We start from the raw sequence: 20,980 nt of genomic DNA, 5'->3' as shown, positions 1-20,980 counted from the left end.
CTATATGTTATGGTTGCGTTGTGGGAAAACTGTATAATACTGTAGAGTAAAAGTTTTTCTATTTGATTACATTTGAAACAGTGCCACTTGCCCCTAAGTGCATTTCTTATAGTTTTTGTTTTGAGGAAATGAGCATCCAGCATCATTGTAAAACATCTACTACATTCTCTGCTGTTGTATCGCGTGTGGATTGATGAGGGGGAAAAAAATAAAATTATGTTGTTTGAGGTAACGTCTTTGTTGTTGTAATATAGCAAACGTACGTGGCAATTTCACTGCTATGGATTCCACCTTTTAACAGAGTGTCTGTTTCAGGGTAAAGCCATGCCGAAGAAGGTTGAAACCCAGCCGGGAGCTACAGGCAGTGACTCAAAAGAGGTAACTCTACTCCATGATCCTCCTTCTAACACTGTTCTTCCACATACCGGTACCGTTATAATGGATACCTAGGTTTTGTTTTTGTATCTGAAGGCTTGACTGTCACGGCTGGCAGACTGAAAAGTTGTCCAGGATTGCAAAATGGCCGTCACATTGGCTGATCCATTAGATGACTCGGTTCTTTTTCTAGCCCTTTGACTCCTAACTAAGAACATTATGTTCAAGTGGTGTTTTGTTCTCTCCTTTTCTTTTTCTTTCTTTCTCTACCTACCTAACTGCCGCCCACACCACCACTCCCAGATTGTTGTGCCAATTCCTTTCCACTGCGGATTAGATTAGATTGCTATGTGCCCAAACTTGTTCCCTTGCTTCCTTGTTCTTTGAACCCAGGAAGATTTTAATGTCCCACTTCTGCAAAACAGCAGAGCTAGTATATGCACCATTTCCCTCTTTCTGTCTGTAATCTGAAATTGTCCACACATTTTCTATTTTAATTTTGGGCCTGTGAATGTGATCTCTGTATCATTCTCCTGTATCCCTCAGTACAATGTTACTACCATGGCATGACAAACATTGTTTTGCCAAGACATATTCTATGTTTCTCTACTGTGTTAAATGTATAGACAGACCTACAGTACATAACAGCATGTATTCACCCCCCCCCCTTCCTATCTCAGAATGACGGTGGAAATAAATCTTTATTCGACCAATTGGAAGAATTCCGTGTTAATCCGGCAGAGCCAGAGGAGCAGGTTGGTTGCTGTAGACAATGCTAAATAATGTCAATTTGTACTCTTTAAGATTACTTTTCAAACTTGGTTTCCTCTCACTGACTGCTAACTGCCATCGAGTTTTGCAATGGATTTTTGATTGAAAAGTATGGAGTTTCTAAAGTGGCGATTCAAAGCTGACTTAGAGAAATGTCTCTCAGCAGGATATGGATGGCCTGATGGACTGGTGGGGCACAGTGGAGCGTGAGTCCAACACACACACACACACACACACACACACACACACACACACACACACACACACACACACACACACACACACACACACACACACACACACACACACACACACACACACACACACACACACACACACACACACACACACACAAACTTCATCCAAATTATGCCATTTTTATTTTGCTACAGAGTGGGAAGACATGCCTCAAGATGATGACTTGACTGAAAAAGAGGAGGCCAAGTAAGTGATGCTATAGTTGAGTCTCACTTTGTGTACAGGCACACACACATACAGAAGAGCCTTGTTATAAAGCCCCTGGGTAAACAGTAGTAAGCCCCTGGGTCACACTGTAGTAAGCATTGACGATGGTTATATGAACTCGTTTTCCAGGGCGTTTGCAGTGACAGCTGAGAAGGTGCAGAAAGGTATCCGTGTGTTCAACAAGCTGTTCTCAGAGCGTGCAGAGAGCCTGTGGCAGCACGTCATTGACCTGAACAGCATCGCAGATGCCCTCGACTGCTTCAACAAGAAGACCAAGATCGCCCAAATCACTGGCGGCTCCACCAGCGCTGTAGGAGGCGTGTGTACCATTGTAGGCCTCGCCCTGGCCCCTGTCACCATGGGAACCTCCCTGATCATCACAGCGGTGGGACTGAGCGTGGCCACAGCGGGCGGCCTGACCTCAGCCGGAGCTGGACTCTCCAACACGGTCAACAACTCCATGGACCGTAAGAAGGTGGAGGCCATCGTGACGGACTACCAGAAGAAGATGACCGACATCAACAAGTGCATGCTGTTCATCAAGCAAGGGATAGAGAGCCTGCGCAGGTTCGATCTGCTGAAGATGAAGAAGCATGCGTACAACCGTGACTTCCCGGGCCTCAACAACATCTATGAGGACGGTGCCATGGCTGGGAAGGCCATCCTCATCAACGCCAACGAGATCATGCGTGTGGTGCAGATAGCCAACGTGGCTGGCAGCACCGCGGCCAGGGCTGTCCAGATTGCCAGCATGGCCACCGGAGTGCTCACCGGCCTCTTTGTGGGCATGGACATCTACTTTGTGGCCAAGGACTCTAAGGAGCTGAAGAAGGGAGCCAAGTCTGAGTTTGCAGCCAAGATCAGGGAGGTGGCGACCCAGCTGCATGATGGACTGGTGGAGCTTAATGGCATACGGGTTGAGCTGCAGTCCACAGATCCAGACAACACCAATGGCACCAACACCCCAGACAGTACCAATAATCGGAAAAAGCTGGACAGTGATGACGACACAGACAATTATAAAACTTCTGACAGCAAAATCATTGTTGATAACAGCAATACTGCAGATAACAGCCATAAGACCAGCAAAGCCTAAACTGTACTTCATTCCAACCCATCTCTACAACTACACAAACTATCCTGTCAGCATTAAAACCACTCGAAGCCGGAACTCTGAGGCTATGATTCATATGTCTCTCTTTGATGGCACAAGCACCAATGCCTGAAACTTTTGTTTGACATAGACTGCGCATAGGCAGGTGAAAAGATGACATCACCAGTCACCACTGGCTAGGGTGAAGAATTATTAATAAAACGCTCTGTAATATCTGGGGAAATTACATGTTGTACGACAAGCCCATGTCCACATTTTGTAATTGTAGATGTGTGCATTGAGCCTGTCTTGACAACATTATCTACAGTACTTTATGAAACGTAAGGGTTGTGAGCTAAAGCAATTTGTTCGTGGAGGCAGGAAACTGTTCAGAGATGCAAATTATGAAATGAGGTTACAAAATGTTAAAAATACATTCTCATGCACATTATTGGAGGGATCATGCTAACAGTCTTTTCCTTAGAGCCAAATGTAAAAGCTAAATATAATATTTTCAAGTTCAGCCAAATACGTATTTTGATGGTTTAGATTATTCATAGGCTATGTATTTACAGTATGAAGGGTATGGGTTTAGTCACTATTTGATTCCGAAGATTATTGCTTGTTACATTGCTTTGTTTTATTTTTTAGGTTGGTAGAGGAATATTAGTTCATATTGAAACATTCAGGTTTTTATCAAGTCTAATTTGTATTTTAGATTAGGATTGTATGTTCTATTACTGTTGAGTGCCTTCCTCATTTATATGATGCCTTTCAAGCACTTTAGGATTATTCTATTTCCCTGTCTGGGGTTAAATCTATAAGTTTGATGTCATGGATGGTCAGTCCTTGCATCTATAGCTCCATCTATGAATTTGAGAGTGGTTACATGTGTCCAGGCTCATCTCTCAGCTTTAACCAAAACAGAGGCTGGCCAATTTGTTATTGTTTCATAGAAGGATTCTAAGCTTTAATTCTAGTATATTTTTGTTGTAATTTTTCATTGGTCAACTTTAGTAGTTTTTTTGTATTTATTTAAAGATATATGAAATGTAGTTGCCAATAAACTTTGAAATGTATGTTAACATACAGTTCTTTGAATTCCATGGACAGGGTTGCAGACATTTCCTTCTTTCTGCCAGTGCTGCTGTGTCAATAGGCCTTTGATATTGTATTTGTTTGACAAATAGCTGAGCTCATTTGTCAAATTGACCTCCATAGTAATGTTTGCTGTGGCAAGGTGGTAGGCCGTATATTTGACCTTTATTTAACCAGGCAATGACGGCCTAGGAACTGTGGGTTAACTGCCTGTTCAGGGGCAGAACGACAGATTTGTGCCTTGTCAGCTCGGGGGCTTGAACTTGCAACCTTCCGGTTACTAGTCCAACGCTCTAACCACTAAGCTACCCTGTATGCGCTGCACTTGAAAGGCAAAGGTAAGCAATTGATTTAGTAGCTGCAGGGAAGGGGCAAAGGCAAGTGTGTTGTTTTCATTTACTAACTCTAATTTCTCTAACAAGTCTGGTTCATCCTTGGGAGCAATTTCCAAACGCCTGAAGGTACCACGTTCATCTGTACAAACAACAGTACGCAAGTATAAACACCATGGGACCATGCAGCCGTCATACTGCTCAGGAAGGAGACGCGTTCTGTCTCCTAGACTTCGGTGTGAAAAGTGCAAATCAATCACAGAACAACAACAAAGGACCTTGTGAAGATGCTGGAGGAAACAGGTACAAAAGTATCTATATCCACAGTAAAAAGAGTCCTATATCAACATAACCTGGAAGGCCGCTCAGCAAGGAAGAAGCCACTGCTCCAAAACTGCCATAAAAAAGCCAGACTATGGTTTGCAACTGCATATGGGGACAAAGATCGTACTTTTTGGAGAAATGTCCTCTAGTCTGATGAAACAAATATAGAACTGTTTGGCCATAATGACCATCGTTATGTTTGGAGGAAAAAGGGGGAGGCTTGCAAGCCGAAGAACACCATCCCTATCATGAAGCACGGGGGTGGCATTATCATGTTGTTGGGGTGCTTTGCTGCAGGAGGGACTGGTGCACGTCACAAAGTAGATGGCATCATGAGGTAGGAAAATGATGTGGATATATTGAAGCAACATTTCAAGACATCAGTCAGGAAGTTAAAGCTTGGTCGCAAATGGGTCTTCCAAATGGACAATGACCCCAAGCATATACATCCAAAGTTGTGGCAAAATGGCTTAAGGACAACAAAGTCAAGGTATTGGAGTGGCCATCACAAAGCCCTGACCTCAATCCTATAGAAAATGTGTGGGCAGAGCTGAAAAAGCATGTGTGAGCAAGGAGGCCTACAAACCTGACTCGGTTACACCAGCTCTGTCAGGAGGAATGGGACAAAATTCACCCAACTTATTGTGGAAAGCTTGTGGAAGGCTACTCGAAACATTTGACCCAAGTTAAACAATTTAAAGGCAATGCTACTAAATACTAATTGAGTGTATGTACACTTCTGACCCAGTGGGAATGTGATGAAAGAAATAAAAGCTGAAATAAATAATTCTCTCAACTATTATTCTGACATTTCACCTTCTTAAAATAAAGTGGTGATCCTAACTGACCCCAAACAGGGAATTTTTACTAGGATTACATGTCAGGAATTGTGAAAAACTGAGTTTAAATGTATTTGGCTGAGGTGTATGTAAACTTCCGACTTCAACTGTAACATTGAAGGTTGTGCAATATAACAGCAGTATTTAGACTTAGGGTTGCCACCCGTTCGATAAAATACAGAAAGGTTCCGTATTTCACTGAAAGAATAAATGTTTTTTCGAAATGATAGTTTCCGGATTTGACCATATTACTGACCAAAGGGTCGTATTTCTGTGTTTATTATATTATAATTAAGTCTATGATTTGATATTTGATAGAGCAGTCTGACTGAGCGGTGGTAGGCAGCAGCAGGCTCGTAAGCATTCATTCAAACTTTACTGCATTTGCAAGCAGCTCTTAGCAATGCTTGAGTCACAGCGCTGTTTATGACTTCAAGCCTATCAACTCCTGAGATTAGGCTGGCAATACTAAAGTGCCTATTAGAACATCCAAAAGTCAAAGGTATATGAAATACAAATGGTATAGAGAGAAAGTCGACAAGTCATTTCCTATTATAACTAAAACCTAAAATGTCTTAACTGAGAATATTGAACCACCAGCTCTCATATGTTCTGAGCAAGGAACTTAAACGTTAGCTTTTTTACATGACACATATTGCACTTTTACTTACTTCTCCAACACTGTGCTTTTGCACTATTTAAATCAAATTGAACATGTTTCATTATTTATTTGAGACTAAATAGATTTATTCAAGTATTATATTAAGTTAAAATAAGTGTTCATTGTTCATTCAGTATTGTTGTAATTTTCATTATTACAAATATATACAGTGTGTGTGTATATATATATATATATATATATATATACATATATATAATGACAGATTAATCGGTATCGGCTTTTTTTGGCCCTCCAATTATCGGTATCGTCATTAAAATCATAATCGGCTCCTTGTTTAACAGAACATAGGATCATAAGTACAGCAAATTTTCTATGGCAGCATCCTCATCACCACTGACCTGGACACTACTGGACTGGATTCTAAAATTGATTAAAATAGTTTTTCTTCATCAATACACAGCCTAGAGTCTTCTTGGCTATGATGCTACAAGCTTGGCACACATGTATTTGGCGAGTTTCTCCCATTCTTCTCTCAGATCCTCTCGAGCATTGCTGCACAGCTATTTTCAGGTCTCTCCAGAGATGTTAAATCGGGTTCAAGTCCGGGCTCTGGCTGGGCAATTCAAGGACATTCAGAGACTTGTCCCGAAGCCACTCCTGCGTTGACTTGGCTCGGGGCTTAGGGTGAACCTTCGCCCCAGTCTTAGGTCCTGAGCACTCTGGAGTAGGTTCCCATCAAGGATCTCTCTGTACTTTGCTTCATTCATCTTTGCCTCGATCCTGACGAGTCTTCCCCGTCCCTGCCATTGAAAAACATCTCCCACAGCATGATGCTGCCACCACCATGCTTCACCGTAGGTATGGTACCAGGTTTCCCCCAGACATGATGCTTGACATTCAGGCCAAAGAGTTCAATGTTGGTTTCATCAGACCAGAGAATCTTGTTTCTCATTACTGAGGCCTGATTGGTGGAGTGCTGCGGAGATGGTTGTCCTTCTGGAAGGTTCTCCCATCTCCACAGAGGAATGCTAGAGCTCTGTCAGTGTCACCTCCCTGACCAAGGCCCTTCTCCCCCGATTGCTTAGTTTGGCCGTGCGGCCAGCTCTTGGAAGAGACTTTGTGGTTCCAAACTTTTTCAATTTAAGAATGATGGAGGCCACTGTGTTCTTGAGGACCTTCAATGCTGCAGAAATGTTTTGGTACCTTTCTCCAGATCTGTGCCTCGACACAATCCTGTCTCGCAGCTCTACGGACAATTCCTGTGAGACCTTATAAAGACAGGTGTGTGTGCCTTTCCAAATCATGTCCAATCAAGTGAATTTACCACAGGTGGACTCCAATCAAGTTGCAGAAACATCTCAAGAATGATCAATGGAAACAGGATGCACCTGAGCTAAATTTCTAGTCTCATAGCAAAGGGTCTGAATACATATGTAAATAAGGCATTTCAGTTTTTTATCTTTTATAAATTTGCAACAATTTCTAAAAACCTGTATTCGCTTCATCTTGATGTGGTATAGTCTGTAGATTGCTGAGGACTTATTTTTAATCAATTTTAGACTAAGGATGTAAGATAACAAAATGTGGAAAAAGCCAAGGCTATGTATGGCTCACTGGTTTGCCAACAATACTAGCATTTGATTTGAATTTTCCCAGATGGTCTCTCATCTTGGTAGCAACTATACCCAGCCCTTGAATCTAGCCAAAAAAGGTGAGGAGGATGTTTCAACTGCTGTTAATTTACACTTGAGCTTTTAATCGTGTCTATTAAAATCTCATCTATTTATTTATTCTTATTGCCAATGTATTTTTGAGACAGGGAAATGGCAGACAGGGAAACTACAGTTATGAGTCAGTCACATAGGAAACCTAGCTCCTTTGTTACACTGGTCCACAGGTGACCAGGTGACCACGCCCCATTCCCCAGCCTGGTCTCATAGACTACCCGTAACATAGTAAATGTAAATCTGACACTAATTAGTATATGTTACGTTTGGTATGGTTACAGTGAAGGAATACTCTCCTATTTTACTTGTCTGTGACCCACTGAAAACTGGTCAGAGGAATAAGGCAACCTCACACGTTATTGCCAAACAGGGGTATGGACATGGAAATGGTCTGAAAGGTACAGAGAATGGGAGATAATGAATTTATATGGATGCAGTAAATAGAACAGAATAACTATACATGTAATAACATGGATATAACAGTGCAAAGGAATGGAATAGAATATTGACAGCAATAGCACAACAGTGATAAATATACTGAACAAAAATAAAAACGCAACATGTAAAGTGTTGATCCTATGTCTCATGAGCTGAAATAAAAGATCCCAGATATTTTCCATACGCACATCCCTGTTAGTGAACATTTTCCCTTTGCCAAGATAATCCATCCACCTGACAGGTGTGGCATATCAATAATCTGATTAAACAGCATGATCATTACACAGGTGCACTTTGTGCAGTTTTGTCACACAACACAATGTCGCAGATGTCTCAAGTTTTGAGGCAGCGTGCAATTGGCATACTGACTGCAGGAATGTCCACCAGAGCTGTTGCCAGAGAATTGTTTGTTCATTTCCCTACCATAAATGGCCTCCAATGTCATTTTAAAGAATTTGGCTGAGGGGAAGATGGCTCATAATAATCTCTGGAATGGAGCAAATGGAATGTCATCAAACAAATGGAATCCATATGTTTGTATTTGATACCATTCCACTTATTCCACAACCCCGTCCTCCCAAATGAAGGTGCCACTAGCCTCCTGTGTCTCATAATGCAAATTCATAACATATTGAATGAATTGCAATTCATAACATATTATATGAATTGTAATTTGTAAAATATTATATTAATTGTAATTTGTAAAATATTATATGAATTGTAATTTGTAAAATATTATATGAATTGTAATTTGTATCATATTATATCAATTGTAATTGGTAATATATCATATGACATGGTTGATGGACTTCCACAAATTAATAGCCACCATATGAAACGCAATGTGTAATACTAAATGGAGAGTTACAGATTTACGTTTACTACGTTACGTCTACCCCTGACTTCAGGTTGCAGCAGCCAGCCCAACCCATTCCCAGGTGAATTGGGACCGCAAGGCACTGAGGTAAGAAAGAGAAAAAGGTGAGTTTCGTGTCTCACACCCTCACCACCAGAGAGGAACAACAAAGAAAGTGTTTTGACAAGTTTTGGACTGGGATCCCTCTTCACTGGATAGGGACCCTTTCCTGTCTGTAAGTCACTTTTAAAATAATCAAGTGTGCAGTGGTGTAAAGAACTTAAGAACTTACGTATAAATACTGTAACTGTACTTAACTATTTATATTTTGTACAACGTTTACTTTTACTCCACTACATTCCTAAATATTTACATTTTACTCCAATACCGTTTCCCAGACACCCAAACCTACATGTTACATTTCGAATGCTCAGACAGGACAGCAATATGGTCTAATTCACACACCTACCAAGATAATAATAATAATAATAATAATAATAATAATAAGATAATGTGTTGTCATCCCCACTGCCTCTGATATGGCGGAATCATTAAACACAAATACTGAGTTTGTAAATTATGGCTGAGTGTTCCAAATCAAATCAAATCAAATTTTATTTGTCACATACACATGGTTAGCAGATGTTAATGCGAGTGTAGCGAAATGCTTGTGCTTCTAGTTCCGACAATGCAGTGATAACCAACAAGTAATCTAACTAACAATTCCAAAACTACTGTCTTATACACAGTGTAAGGGGATAAGGAACATGTACATAAGGATATATGAATGAGTGATGGTACAGAGCAGCATACAGTAGATGGTATCGAGTACAGTATATACATATGAGATGAGTGTGTAGACAAAGTAAACAAAGTGGCATAGTTAAAGTGGCTAGTGATACATGTGTTACATAAGGATGCAGTCGATGTTGTAGAGTACAGTATATACATATGCATATGAGATGAATAATGTAGGGTAAGTAACATTATATAAGGTAGCATTGTTTAAAGTGGCTAGTGATATATTTACATCATTAGAGTTTCCCCTCCGTCTGTCTGTAAAAAAAGAAAAATGAAATCATGCTGGCTGGTTTGCTTAATTAATATAAGTAATGTGATGTACAGCATTTACTTTAACTTGGAACTTTTACTCAAGTGTGAGAATTGAGTATTTTTTCGACCACTGTACTTAAGTACATTTAAAACCAGATAATTTTCCTCAAGTAGGCTTGTATTATACTGGGTGACTCACTTCTACTTGAGTCATTTTCTATTAAGATATGTTTACTTTTATTTAAGTATGACAATTTAGTATATTTTCAACAACTGCAAATACTCTATAGTATTATGCAAGGGACTGGCTTGTTTTTCAAAGCTAGATTAGGCTATTTGACAAGGTGTTTTATTATAAGAATGTGTTGCTTGTTGCTGTGGGTTGGAACGACTTAACACAATACAGATGTGCCTGGCTGGCAGGCAGGTGCTATTGGTATGAGCTTCTAAAAAAGATAAGTGATGCTGAAATTCTAGGAGTTGCCTCCCACTGATATATACACTGCTCAAAAAATAAAGGGAACACTAAAATAACACATCCTAGATCTGAATGAATGAAATGTTCTTATTAAATACTTTTTTCTTTACATAGTTGAATGTGCTGACAACAAAATCACACAAAAATGATCAATGGAAATCAAATTTATCAACCCATGGAGGTCTGGATTTAGAGTCACACTCAAAATTAAAGTGGAAAACCACACTACAGGCTGATCCAACTTTGATATAATGTCCTTAAAACAAGTCAAAATGAGGCTCAGTAGTGTGTGTGGCCTCCACGTGCCTCTATGACCTCCCTACAACGCCTGGGCATGCTCCTGATGAGGTGGCGGATGGTCTCCTGAGGGATCTCCTCCCAGACCTGGACTAAAGCATCCGCCAACTCTTGGACAGTCTGTTGGTGGATGGAGCGAGACATGATGTCCCAGATGTGCTCAATTGGATTCAGTTCTGGGGAACTGGCGGGCCAGTCCATAGCATCAATGGCCTTCCTCTTGCAGGAACTGCTGACACACTCCAGCCACATGAGGTCTAGCATTGTCTTGCATTAGGAGGAACCCAGGGCCAACCGCACCAGCATATGGTCTCACAAGGGGTCTGAGGATCTCATCTCGCTACCTAATGGCAGTCAAGCTACCTCTGGCGAGCACATGGAGGGCTGTGCGACCCCCCCCAAAGAAATGCCACCCCACACCATGACTGACCCACCGCCAAACCGGTCATGCTGGAGGATGTTGCAGGCAGCAGAACATTCTCCGCGGCGTCTCCAGACTCACGTCTGTCATGTGCTCAGTGTGAACCTGCTTTCATCTGTGAAAAGCACAGAGTGACAGTGGCCAATTTGCCAATCTTGGTGTTCTCTGGCAAATGCCAAACGTCCTGCACGGTGTTTGGCTGTAAGCACAACCCCCACCTGTGGACGTCGGGCCCTCATACCTACCACCCTCATGGAGTCTGTTTCTGACCGTTTGAGCAGACACATGCACATTTGTGGCCTGCTGGAGGTCATTTTGCAGGGCTCTGGCAGTGCTCCTCCTGCTCCTCCTTGCACAACGGCGGAGGTAGTGGTCCTGCTGCTGGGTTGTTGCCCTCCTACGGCCTCCTCCACGTCTCCTGATGTACTGGCCTGTCTCTTGGTAGCACCTCCATGCTCTGGACACTACGCTGACAGACACAGCAAACCTTCTTGCCACAGCTCGCATTGATGTTCCATCCTGGATGAGCTACACTACCTGAGCCACTTGTGTGGGTTGTAGACTCAGTGTCATGCTACCACTAGAGTGAAAGCACCGCCAGCATTCAAAAGTGACCAAAACATCAGCCAGGAAGCATAGGAACTGAGAAGTGGTCTGTGGTCATCACCTGCAGAACCACTCCTTTATTGGGGGTGTCTTGCTATTTGCCTATAATTTCCACCTGTTGTCTATTCCATTTGCAATTTAAAATGTATTTATTTATTTGAAATGTATTGTCAATCAGTGTTGCTTCCAAGTGGACAGTTTGATTTCACAGAAGTGTGATTGACTTGGAGTTACATTGTTGTCAGGACCCGGTTACGAACCCGGGTCTCTGGAGTGAGAAACAGTCACTTAACCAACTGAGCCACGAATAGTCGGCAGAACCCAGAAGATGAGGCAGACACAGCAGTACTTGAGACGGTGTATTTAATGAAGTAAAAAGTGAAGTTCTTCAGGAAAACATGTAACTCCACAACCTCAAAAGGAATTCCACAAGAACAAAGGTAATCCTCCAAGACAAAAAGGTAAATCCACAAGGTGGAAGGAAAAGCACAAAAAGCCTCAAAAGATACTCAAAAACAAACAAACAAGAACAAAAAACAGAATTCCACAAGAGAGTCCACCGGGATCAACAAGAGTTCACAGAGTACTAGGGCTGGGTGCTAACATACAAACACAGAGCAAAGAACTGAGGAAAACAAAGGTTTAAATACAATCAGGGGAAACGAGGCACAGGTGCAAATAATAATGGGGATCAAGGGAAAACAAAAGGTCAAAAGCACAATGGGGGCATCTAGTGACCAAAAACCGGAACAACCCTGGCCAAATCCTGACCGAACCCCCCCCCCCTAGGAACGGCTCCTGACGTTCCTACCAGCTCTCTCAGGGTGGAGGGCCCTGAACTGACGAATGAGGTCAGGGTCCAGTATGTCTTTGGCAGGAACCCAGGAGCGCTCCTCGGGACCGTAGCCTTCCCAGTCCACCAGATACTGCCAGGACCGCTGCACCCGGCGGGAATCCATTATCCGATGAACGGTATAAGCCTGCTGGCCTCCAATGACACGAGGCGGAGGGGGAGGTCTGTCTGCAGGGACAAGGGGAGAAAAACAACAGGTTTTAATAAGGAAATGTGAAATGTGGGATTAATCTTAAGGGATCTGGGTAAGTGTAGGCGATAAGAAACTGGGTAAACTCTCCTGGCAACCTTAAAGGGACCTATGTATTTTTGGGACAGCTTGCGAGACTCCACCCGTAGTGGTAAGTCTCTTGTGGAGAGCCAGACTCTCTGGCCGGGGCGCAGGATAGGCCCGGGACGGCGACGTCTGTTGGCTTGTTGTTGGTACCTCTGTGAAGAACGCATAAGATTAAGACGGGTCTTCCTCCACATAAGCCGACAGTGTCTGACGAACTTCAAGGCTGAAGGCACTCTGACTTCTGCCTCCTGGTCCGGGAACAATGGAGGGGCATAGCCAAACTGACACTCGTGCGGGGACATACCAGTGGAGGAGGAGCGCAAGGTGTTGTGCGCGTATTCGGCCCAAACAATGAAGGACGACCATGTGGACGGGTTGTTACGTGTCATACATCGGAGGGTGGTTTCCAGCTCTTGATTCATCCTCTCAGTTTGGCCGTTGGACTCCGGATGGTACCCTGAAGATAGACTGGCAGAAGCCCCCATGAGTTGGCAGAAGGCCTTCCAAAACCTAGAGGCGAACTGGGGACCTCTGTCAGAAACCATATCTTGAGGAATGCCGAAGACTCGGAACACATGATTAATTACCAACTCAGCTGTTTCCTTGGCAGAAGGTAACTTAGTCAGAGGGACGAACCTGGCCGCCTTTGAAAACCTGTCGATAATGACTAGGATAGTAGTATTGCCATGGGATGGAGGAAGGCCAGTAATGAAGTCCAATGAGATATGGGACCAGGGTCTGTGGGGAACAGGTAAAGGGTGAAGGAGTCCTTGCGGGCGGAGGTGAGAAGATTTGCCCTGGCAGCACACGGGGCAGGCATTGACGAAAGTGGCAACGTCTTCTCTTATGGTAGGCCACCAGAACTTACGCTGGATGAACTCCAAGGTGCGACCTACGCCCGGGTGACAGGTGAGGCGAGAGGAGTGCCCCCACAGAAGGACCTGAGTCCTCACTGCCTTGGGAACAAACAACCGATTGGCAGGACCTCCTTTCGGGTCCGGTTCAATAGCTTGAGCTCGTCTCACGGTATCCTCAACTTGCCACGAGATCGGAGCCACGATCTTAGCAGCAGGAAGGACAGGCATGTCCGTGTCATCTCGAATGGCAGGAGCGTAGACTCGGGACAGGGCATCCGGTTTGAGATTCTTCGACCCGGGCCGATAGGTAAGGATAAACTGGAATCTATTGAAGAAAAGAGACCATCTAGCTTGTCTAGAGTTCAACCGCTTCGCCTGCTGGATATACTCCAGATTTTTGTGGTCCGTAAGCACTTGAAACGGGTGAGAAGCCCCCTCGAGCCAGTGTCTCCATTCCTTCAATGCCATCTTAACCGCTAGGAGTTCACGATCCCCCACATCGTAGTTCCTCTCAGCCAGGGTAAGCCGGTGTGAGAAGAAAGCGCACGGATGAAGCTTCTTGTCTTCACCCCTCTGAGACAGGACAACTCCAACACCAACATCTGAGGCGTCTACCTCCACCACAAACGGTTCATCCGTAGTCGGTAGTATCAGGATGGGAGCAGAGAGGACGCGCTGCTTGAGTCCTTGGAAGGCCGTCTCAGCTTCTCTTCCCCACAAAAACCTTGCATTGCCACCCTTGGTTAAAGCTGAGAGGGGCTGCCACCAAGCTGAAGTTCTTGATGAATTTGCGGTAAAAGTTAGTGAAGCCTAGGAAACGCTGAACTTCCTTAAAGGATTTGGGGGTGGGCCAATCCGCTACCGCCCCTACCTTCCTGGGGTCCATTTGGACTCGACCGGGTTCCACTACAAATCCCAGGAATTGTACTCGGGATGAATGAAATTCACATTTTTCCGGCTTAACGTACAGATGGTTGTCTAGGAGGCGTTTGAGTACTTGTCTGACATGCTTAGTGTGTTCTTGAAGAGAGCTCGAAAAGATGAGGATGTCATCCAAGTAAACGAACACAAATATGTTAAGCATATCCCTAAGCACATCGTTTATGAGCGCTTGGAACACCGCTGGGGCGTTGGTCAGGCCGAAGGGCATCACCAAGTATTCATAGTGACCAGTAGGCATGTTGAAAGCGGTCTTCCACTCGTCACCAGGTCTGATCCGCAAAAGATGGTATGCGTTCCGCAGGTCAAGCTTAGTGAAAACAACTGCTTCCTGGAGCAGCTCGAAGGCTGTGGCCATAAGGGGTAGCGGGTAACGGTTACGGACGGTTATGGCATTGAGTCCCCGGTAGTCGATGCAAGGACGTAATCCACCGTCTTTCTTGGCCACAAAGAAAAACCCTGCTCCCGCCGGGGAGGTGGATGGACGCATGAGGCCTGCTTCCAGAGCGTCCTTGATGTAGGTATCCATAGCAGCTCGTTCGGGTGGAGATAGGGAAAAGATCCGACCCCTGGGGGGGCAAGTGCCCGGAAACAGTTCGATGGGGCAATCATAAGGTCTATGGGGTGGTAGCATGGTGGCCCTCTGTTTGCTAAATACCAGTTTGAGGTCATGGTAACACGGGAACTCGGGTCAGGTCGATGGATTCTAAAGACTCGGGAGTAGAACTCGGGGAATTCGGGAAAATACAAGTAGCTTGGCACGTAGGACCCCACTGCTTGATAGTGCCCACAGACCAGTCGATGTGAGGGTTATGGCTGTGAAGCCAGGGGTATCCAAGGACGAGAGGGAACTCGGAACAGGAGATCAAATGAAAGTTCATCAATTCCTGGTGTTGTGAAACTGAAAGTCGCAAGGAGGTAGTGACATGAGTGACAAGTCCAGATCCCAAAGGGCTTCCATCCAATGTAGTAACCCTCATGGGGTCACTTAGAGGTTCAGAGGGAACGCCATTCTCCTTCGCCCAGACACCATCCATGAAGTTACCTGTGGCTCCAGAGTCTACCAAGGCTTGAAGGTGAAGCTTGTGGTTGTCCCAGGAAAGAGTGACAGGAATGAGCAGACGGGAGTTGGACGGATGGGAGGAGGTTATGTTTCCCGTTACAGTTTCCCCCGGTCTGTACGGGACAGAGCGTTTCCCTGGAGCCCGGGACATGTGGAACGGAAATGGCCCGGTTTGCCGCAATATAGACAGCGTCGCTCCCTCATCCGGTGGTCTCTCTCAGCCTGGGAGATGCGTCCAATCTGCATGGGTTCCGGTGGAGCCAGCGAGGATAAAGGTGGGGACTCGGAGCTGGGACTGATAGGGGCTAGAGGTCTACGGTTGAGTTCTCTCTCTCTCAGACGCTGGTCAATGCGTGAGGCCAACTTGATCAGGGACTCGAGATTGTCCGGTGGTTCCCGAGTGGCCAGTTCATCTTGGATAGTGTCGGAAAGGCCTTTCAGAAAGCACACCGTGAGCGCCTCGTTGTTCCAGCCACTCGCTGCTGCCACCGTGCGGAACTGGATGGCATAGTCCGTCACGCTGCGCCAACCTTGGTGGAGAGTCAGGAGCTGTTTGGCTGAGTCAGGACCACTGCTTGGGCCTTGAAACACTCGTTTGAATTCCTCAGCAAAGGCAGAGTAGCTGGCACAGCAGGAACTATGGGCATCCCACACAGCAGTAGCCCAGGCCAGGGCTTTTTCCGACAGCAGGGTGATGATATATGCAATCTTAGACCGGTCGGTGGGGAATGACGAGGGTTGCAGCTCGAAGGAGAGAGAACATTGGGTGAGAAACCCTTTACAAGCACTTGGATCACCTGAGAACTGTTGGGGAGGTGGAAGACGAGGTTCAGCCAGAGGGTTAACTGCCATTGGTACGTGAATCTGAGGTACTGGGACAGGAACTGTTGCCAGGGTAAGTCGATCAGATATCTGCTTTATGGAAGTCAGCATCTCCAACAGGAGATGAGAATGTCTAGCCATTAAGGCCTTTTGCTGAACCAGGGCGGCTTCGTGGCGTTGGACAGTCTCCTGGTGGTGGGACAGCATGGCAACAAGGTCCTGGGAACTGGCTGCCTCTGGGTTCATTTTTTGGCTCTGTGTTTCTGTCAGGACCTGGTTACGAACCCGGGTCTCCGGAGTGAGAAACAGTCACTTAATCAACTGAGCCACGAATAGTCAGCAGAACCCAGAAGATGAGGCAGACACAGCAGTACTTGAGACGGTGTATTTAATGAAGTAAAAAGTGAAGTTCTTCAGGAAAACATGTAACTCCACAACCTCAAAAGGAATTCCACAAGAACAAAGGTAATCCTCCAAGACAAAAGGGTAAATCCACAAGGTGGAAGGAAAAGCACAAAAAGCCTCAAAAGATACTCAAAAACAAACAAACAAACAAGAACAAAAAACAGAATTCCACAAGAGAGTCCACCGGGATCAACAAGAGTACACAGAGTACTAGGGCTGGGTGCTAACATACAAACACAGAGCAAAGAACTGAGGAAAACAAAGGGTTTAAATACAATCAGGGGAAACGAGGCACAGGTGCAAATAATAATGGGGATCAAGGGAAAACAAAAGGTCAAAAGGCACAATGGGGGCATCTAGTGACCAAAAACCGGAACAACCCTGGCCAAATCCTGACAATTGTGTTGTTTAAGTGTTCCCTTTATTTTTTGGAGCAGTGTATATTATTAATGTTGTAAATGACTATTGACTAGTTGAGTATCTGGAGCATCAGCATTTGTGGGTTTGATAACAGGCTCAAAATGGCCAGAAACAAATAACTTTCTTCTGATACTCGTCAGTCTATTCTTATTCGGAGAAATGAAGACTATTCAATGCGAGAAATTGCCAAGAAACTGAACATCTCGTACAACGCTGCTCCCTTCACAGAACAGCGCAAACTGGCCCTAACCAGAATAGAAAGAGGAGTGGGCGGCAGCGTAGCCTCGTGGTTAGAGCTTTGGACTAGTAACCGGAAGGTTGTGAGTTCAAACCCCCGAGCTGACAAGGTACAAATCTGTCGTTCTGCCCCTGAACAGGCAGTTAACCCACTGTTCCCAGGCCGTCATTGAAAATAAGAATGTATTCTTAACTGACTTGCCTGGTTAAATAAAGGTTAAAAAAAAACTGAGCAGGAGGACAAGTACACAAGTGTCTAGTTAAGGAAACAGATGCCTCAAGTCCTCAACTGAGCTTCAAATCAAATTTTATTTGTCACATACACATGGTTAGCAGATGTTAAATGTGAGTGTAGCGAAATGCTTGTGCTTCTAGTTCCGACAATGCAGTGATAACCAACAAGTAATCTAACTAACAATTCCAAAACTACTGTCTTATACACAGTGTAAGGGGATAAGGAACATGTACATAAGGATATATGAATGAGTGATGGTACAGAGCAGCATACAGTAGATGGTATCGAGTACAGTATATACATATGAGATGAGTGTGTAGACAAAGTAAACAAAGTGGCATAGTTAAAGTGGCTAGTGATACATGTGTTACATAAGGATGCAGTCGATGATGTAGAGTACAGTATATACATATGCATATGAGATGAATAATGTAGGGTAAGTAACATTATATAAGGTAGCATTGTTTAAAGTGGCTAGTGATATATTTACATCATTTCCCATCAATTCCCATTATTAAAATGGCTGGAGTTGGGTCAGTGTCAATGACAGTGTGTTGGCAGCAGCCACTCAATGTTAGTGGTGGCTGTTTAACAGTCTGGCTGTTTAATGGTCTGTGGTGGCCTTGAGATTAAATTAAATAGTACCTGCAAAACACCAGTCTCAACATCAACAGTGAAGAGGCTACTCCGAGATGTTGGCCTTCTTAGGCAGAGTTGCAAAGAAAAAGCCATATCTCAGACTGGCCAACAAAAAGAAAAGATTAAGATTGGCAAAAGAACTTACACTGGACAGAGGAAGATTGGAAAAAAAGTGTTATTGACAGACAAATCTAAGTTTGAGGTGTTCGGATCACAGAGAACATTCGTGAGACGCAGAAAAAATGAAAAGATGCTGGAAGAGTGCTTGATGCCATTTGTCAAGCATGGTGGGGGCAATGTGATGGTCTGGGGGTGCTTTGGTGGTGGTAAAGTGGGAGATTTGTACAGGGTAAAAGGGTTCTTGAAGAAGGAAGGCTATCACTCCATTTTGCAATGCCATGCCATACACAGTGGACGGCACTTAATTGGAGCCAATTTTCTCCTACAACAGGACAATGACCCAAAGGTCAGCTCCAAACTATGCAATAACTATTTAGGAAATAAGCAAACAGCTGGTATTCTGTCTATAATGGAAGGAGTGGCCAGCACAGTCACCGGATCTCAACCTTATTGAGCTGTTGTGGGAGCAGCTTGACCGTATGGTACGTAAGAAGTGCCCATCAAGCCAATCCAGTTTGTGGGAGGTGCTTCAGGAAGCATGGGGTGAAATCTCTTCAGATTACTTCAACAAATTGACAACTAGAATGCCAAAGGTCTGCATGGCTGTAATTGCTGCAAATGGAGGATTCCTTGACTAAAGTAAAGTTTGAAGGACACAATCATTATTTCAATTAAAAATCATTATTTAGAACCTTGTCAACGTCTTGACTATATTTCCTATTCATTTTGCAACTAATTTCATGCATGTTTTCATGGAAAACAAGGACATTTCTAAGTGACCACAAACTTTATTTTTACTATTTTCTACATTGTAGAATAATAGTGAAGACACCAAAACTTTGAAATAACACATGTGGAATCATGTAGTAATCAAAAAAGTGTTAAAACAAATATATTTTTTATTTTCTATTTGAGATTCTTCAAAGTAGCCACCCTTTGCCTTGATGACAGCTTTGCACACTCTTGGCATTCTCTCAACCAGCTTCATGAGGTAGTCACCAGGAATGCATTTCAATTAACAATTGGCTGGTACTGTATATATAGACACACTGAACAAAAATATAAATGCAACATGTAACAATTTCAAAGATTTTACTGAATTACAGTTCATAGAAGGAAATTAGTCAATGGAAAAAAACGAATTAGGCCCTAATTTATGGATTTCACATGACTGGGCAGGGGCACAGCCATGGGGGGGTCATAGACCCAACCACACCCACTAGGGAGCCAGGCCCAGACAATCAGAACTAGTTTTTCTTCAGACGATCCCGCAGGTGAAGAAGCCGGATGTGGAGGTCCTGGGCTGGCGTGGTTACACATGGTCTGAGCTTGTGAGGCCAGTTGGATGTACTGCCAAATCCTCTAAAATGACGTTGGAGGTGGCTTATGGTAGAGAAATTAACATTCCATTATCTGACAACAGCTCTGGTGGACATTCCTGCAGTCAGCATGCCAATTGCACTTTCCCTCAAAACTTGAGACATCTGTGGCACAAAACTGCACATTTTAGAGTGTCCTTTTATTGTCCCCAACACAAGGTGCACCCTTGTGATGATAAGTATGTTTAATCAGCTTCTTGAAATACTCACTAACAGGGATGTAAACAAATGTGTACCAAAATTTTGAGAGAATTAAGCTTTTTGTGCGTATGGAAAATGTAAGAAATATTTGATTTCAGATCATGAAACATGGGACTAACACTTTACATGTTGCGTTTCATATACAGTAGGAGACAGGAATTGGGGTTCACAGCATGATCTCTCTTGGAATTGTCTCCATATCGAGATGTTATACCACTTTGTGCAGCCACAGTCTGTATTTTGTATAGTTTCAATAGTTACTGATATTTTAAAACTTCTGCTACTGTTAGGGAAGAAGTGGTCTCCGTGCGTTTCCTCTGAACTAAATTAGCATTTGTAGACACTGTTTTCGGATTGACCGACAAGATAATGATCTTGGTTCAGTTGTCTGTTGTGAGATCTGAGCGTCTTAAGCAAGCCCTATTCCCCTCCCTTTCCTTTTTGCTGCTTGCCCTGTACGATTTTACAAGCATATCACTGTGGTTTCCCAGAGGCAGGATGGAACAGTGCACGTTGAAGCCAGATGTGAAAAGAAATCAACAGAAACAGGTAAGAGCATACTACTACAGGAAAACAACTTATCTCTTATACAACACTTCTAAAACACTTCTACTTAAAAAAAACAAAATTATAATAACTTATCTGACCCTATAACACAAACCACCACATCAAAACTCTACTTGAATACATTACGAGACTCGTTACAAAACGAACACTGAAGATATCATTCTATAAACA

General features: G+C 43.8%; 2 protein-coding genes across 5 annotated transcripts in view; both read left to right on the top strand.

Moving 5' to 3' along the window:
- LOC124041604 overlaps nt 1–3,814 on the top strand; it is a 38,003-nt gene extending 34,189 nt beyond the window's left edge. For 3 of the 4 annotated variants that reach the window (XM_046359370.1, XM_046359369.1, XM_046359367.1), the window contains 5 exons: nt 316–378; nt 1,056–1,130; nt 1,310–1,352; nt 1,539–1,590; nt 1,741–3,814. In XM_046359370.1, coding sequence (XP_046215326.1) covers nt 316–378; nt 1,056–1,130; nt 1,310–1,352; nt 1,539–1,590; nt 1,741–2,707 — 1,200 coding nt within the window. In that variant the 3' untranslated portion in view covers nt 2,708–3,814. The remainder of the gene's footprint in view (nt 1–315; nt 379–1,055; nt 1,131–1,309; nt 1,353–1,538; nt 1,591–1,740) is intronic. The other variant, XM_046359368.1, reaches the window with a different exon arrangement.
- Nucleotides 3,815–9,136: 5,322 nt separating this feature from the next.
- LOC124041603 overlaps nt 9,137–20,980 on the top strand; it is a 41,282-nt gene continuing 29,438 nt past the window's right edge. The window contains exons 1-2 of the mRNA XM_046359366.1: nt 9,137–9,175; nt 20,734–20,791. The gene's annotated coding sequence lies outside the window, so the exon portion shown is untranslated. The remainder of the gene's footprint in view (nt 9,176–20,733; nt 20,792–20,980) is intronic.

This window comes from Oncorhynchus gorbuscha, linkage group LG08, assembly GCF_021184085.1.
Source record: "Oncorhynchus gorbuscha isolate QuinsamMale2020 ecotype Even-year linkage group LG08, OgorEven_v1.0, whole genome shotgun sequence".
NCBI lineage: Eukaryota > Metazoa > Chordata > Actinopteri > Salmoniformes > Salmonidae > Oncorhynchus > Oncorhynchus gorbuscha.
This window is presented reverse-complemented; position numbering and strand designations above follow the sequence as displayed.